This window comes from Pan troglodytes, chromosome 7 (assembly GCF_028858775.2).
Source record: "Pan troglodytes isolate AG18354 chromosome 7, NHGRI_mPanTro3-v2.0_pri, whole genome shotgun sequence".
Classification (NCBI taxonomy): domain Eukaryota; kingdom Metazoa; phylum Chordata; class Mammalia; order Primates; family Hominidae; genus Pan; species Pan troglodytes.
The window spans coordinates 35,364,321-35,366,704 of NC_072405.2; the positions used below are offsets into that span (position 1 = coordinate 35,364,321).

The following is a 2,384-nucleotide window of genomic DNA, read 5'->3' on the forward strand; positions in this document are numbered from 1 at the left end:
CTTTCATCCCTCCATCATGTCCCTATTCTTCCTGGACCACCTTAGTTACTGTCTCCTCCATGAAGCTTTTTAAAATTAACCCCTAGCCTTCCGGAAGGAAGCGGCTAACTATGGCGACCGCCATGGAGCAGTGGGTTCTGGTGGTTGCTTTACGAGGCTCCTGCTTACCGTCTTATTTTGGAAGGGATTCTGATACTCTGGATAATCAGACTTCTTTTCTCTAAGACTTACAAATTACAAGAACGATCTGATCTTACAGTCAAGGAAAAAGAAGAACTGATTGAAGAGTGGCAACCAGAACCTCTTGTTCCTCCTGTCCCAAAAGACCATCCTGCTCTCAACCGCAACATCGTTTCAGGACGGAGTCTTGCTCTGTCACCAGTCTGGAGTGCAGTGGTGCAATCTCGGCTCACTGCAACCTCCACCTCCCGGGTTCAAGCCATTCTCCTGCCTCAGCTTCCCGAGTAGCTGGGACTACAGGCACAAGCCACCATGCCGGCCTAAGTTTTGTATTTTCAGTAGAGACGGAGTTTCACCATGTTGGCCAGAATGATCTCGATCTCCTTTTTTTAATTAAAAAGTAAACTTTAATGTCGAAAATGCAAACTTGGGGAGGGCAGAAAGATCACACACAAGGCTGTCACTTCACACTTGGAAGGTTGCGCCGCCGTCCTGTCTGCAAAGTGAGGAGTGCCAAGTGTGATCCGCCCGCCTGGGCCTCCCAAAGTGCTGGATTACAGGCATGAGCCACCACGCCTGCCCTGCCGTGTCTTCTTTCTCCTCCTAAGCAGCTGTTTTCGTCTCCTGAATTTTGATGTTCTACTTAACACCCTCATGTTCTTACGCATGTTGCCCTGCTGGAGGCGTCCTTCTCTTTGGGAAGCCTGACCCACCAACAGTGCCTCAGGAGATAGACATGGAAGCTTAGCCGGTGGGGGCCCCTCGTCTCTATCCCACCTCAGTTGCAGGGGAGGGGTCAGTTGCAGCTGCAGTGGTGGCCCCGACAGTTTTCTTTTGCGGGACCTGTGGCCGGCAGCTCTGGGTGGAGAAGACCTACTTGATCCAAGAACTGCAGGATCCTTGGGCTGCATGTCCTCCCCCACCATCAGCAAGCCTGGAGAACTGGGCAGGTGGTCTTTACCCAGCACCTTCAAGGCCGCCTTCTCTGGCCACAGGGAGCAGCCCGGAACTGGGGAAGGGAGCACTGTTGGAAGTGGGTCAGGCTTCCCAAAGGGAAGGATGCCTCCAGCAGGGCTGTGTGAACTGGCGACTCCATGGCCCTTGGAGTAGAAACTCACTGCATGCACCTGGGCCTTGTCAGTCTGGTTCTTTTCTGTCAAGCTCTTGAGGTGGACATTTCCCTCCAAGGGCCTGGGATTGTACCAGGAGGAAGTGAGATTTCCCTGAGTCTCCAGGGGCCTAGAGGTGGAGGCTGCTTCCCCATTGCTACAGAGGCCCATTTTATTGTCCTCCTGCCCCTGGGTCTCTACCTGGTCTTTCACCTCCGTTGCTTCTTTGGGCTCTTCTGCCCTCACCTCCATCTTCAGGAGCCTGGCTGGGATCACCTGCTCATCTAATGAAGGAAGTTGAAGGTTAAACTTGCCTCTGAGACGAGGGATCCTCACGGGGCTGAGGTGTCCAAACATCATGGAGTTGCGAGCAGACAGCATGGGTTTCTTCCTTGAGGGGGGGCTCCAGACCACAGGAGGCAGGACCCTTTGTGGGGTGCCCGTGTTCTGAGAGATAAGACACAGCCTCACAGGGGCACCGTCCCACCTGACTGGAAAAGAAGGCCTAAGGTGTCGCTGACGGTTGAAGAGGAGTGGGAAACGGCCCCAGATTCCCGGGGCAGGCACAGGTGCGGGAGCTGCAGGGTGAGCCCGGCCAGCTGGGAAGGCCTCACAGACAAGACAAGCAGGTTGCCGATGGCGTGGCCAGGACCTGCGGTGGGACCAGGAACAAAATACGCTTAGTGAGTTGCCCATTTTGAGCGAGTTGTGCACAGACGAAACTAAGGGTCAGAAGCAGAGAGGATACTCCTAAGTCACCCACTTCTCTGTGGCCGGGTGCACACTGGGCATCTGGGAGTTTATGACATCACCATGGGGCTGGTGACAGAGCCAGGGTGTGGAGGAGTGCTTAGGAGCCCAGTGAGGGTGCCTACAAGAGGAGTCAAAGGGCAAAGGGTGAGACCCTTCCACCGGTCCAGCTGGACTCTAGCCTCAGGGACGTCCTGCTCCTGGGGGCAGGTGTGTGGCCCTGGATGGGCCCCCCTGTGGGGCTGTTGGGGGTGTGGGGCTGATCCACCAGAGCCCTTCCACCTGGCACCTGGCCCAGATGCTGGCTGGCATCCAGTGGCCCTGTCTTGGCCGGCCCTATCCCCC

At 55.7% G+C, this 2,384-nt stretch overlaps 1 protein-coding gene across 1 annotated transcript; it reads right to left on the reverse strand.

Annotated features, from left to right (window-relative positions):
• Nucleotides 1-572: 572 nt before the first annotated feature.
• LOC745862 (putative UPF0607 protein ENSP00000382826) lies at nt 573-2,058 on the reverse strand. The gene has a single exon (XM_003311676.4). It carries the CDS (start codon nt 1,983-1,985, stop codon nt 735-737), a length of 1,251 nt encoding a protein of 416 aa, XP_003311724.3. The 5' UTR covers nt 1,986-2,058; the 3' UTR covers nt 573-734.
• Between the last annotated feature and the right edge of the window lie 326 nt (nt 2,059-2,384).

Coding starts and splice junctions, on each gene's coding strand:
- LOC745862 (XM_003311676.4), bottom strand. CDS start 1,985: ATGGGCAACTCACTAAGCGTATTTTGTTCCTGGTCCCACCGCAGGTCC.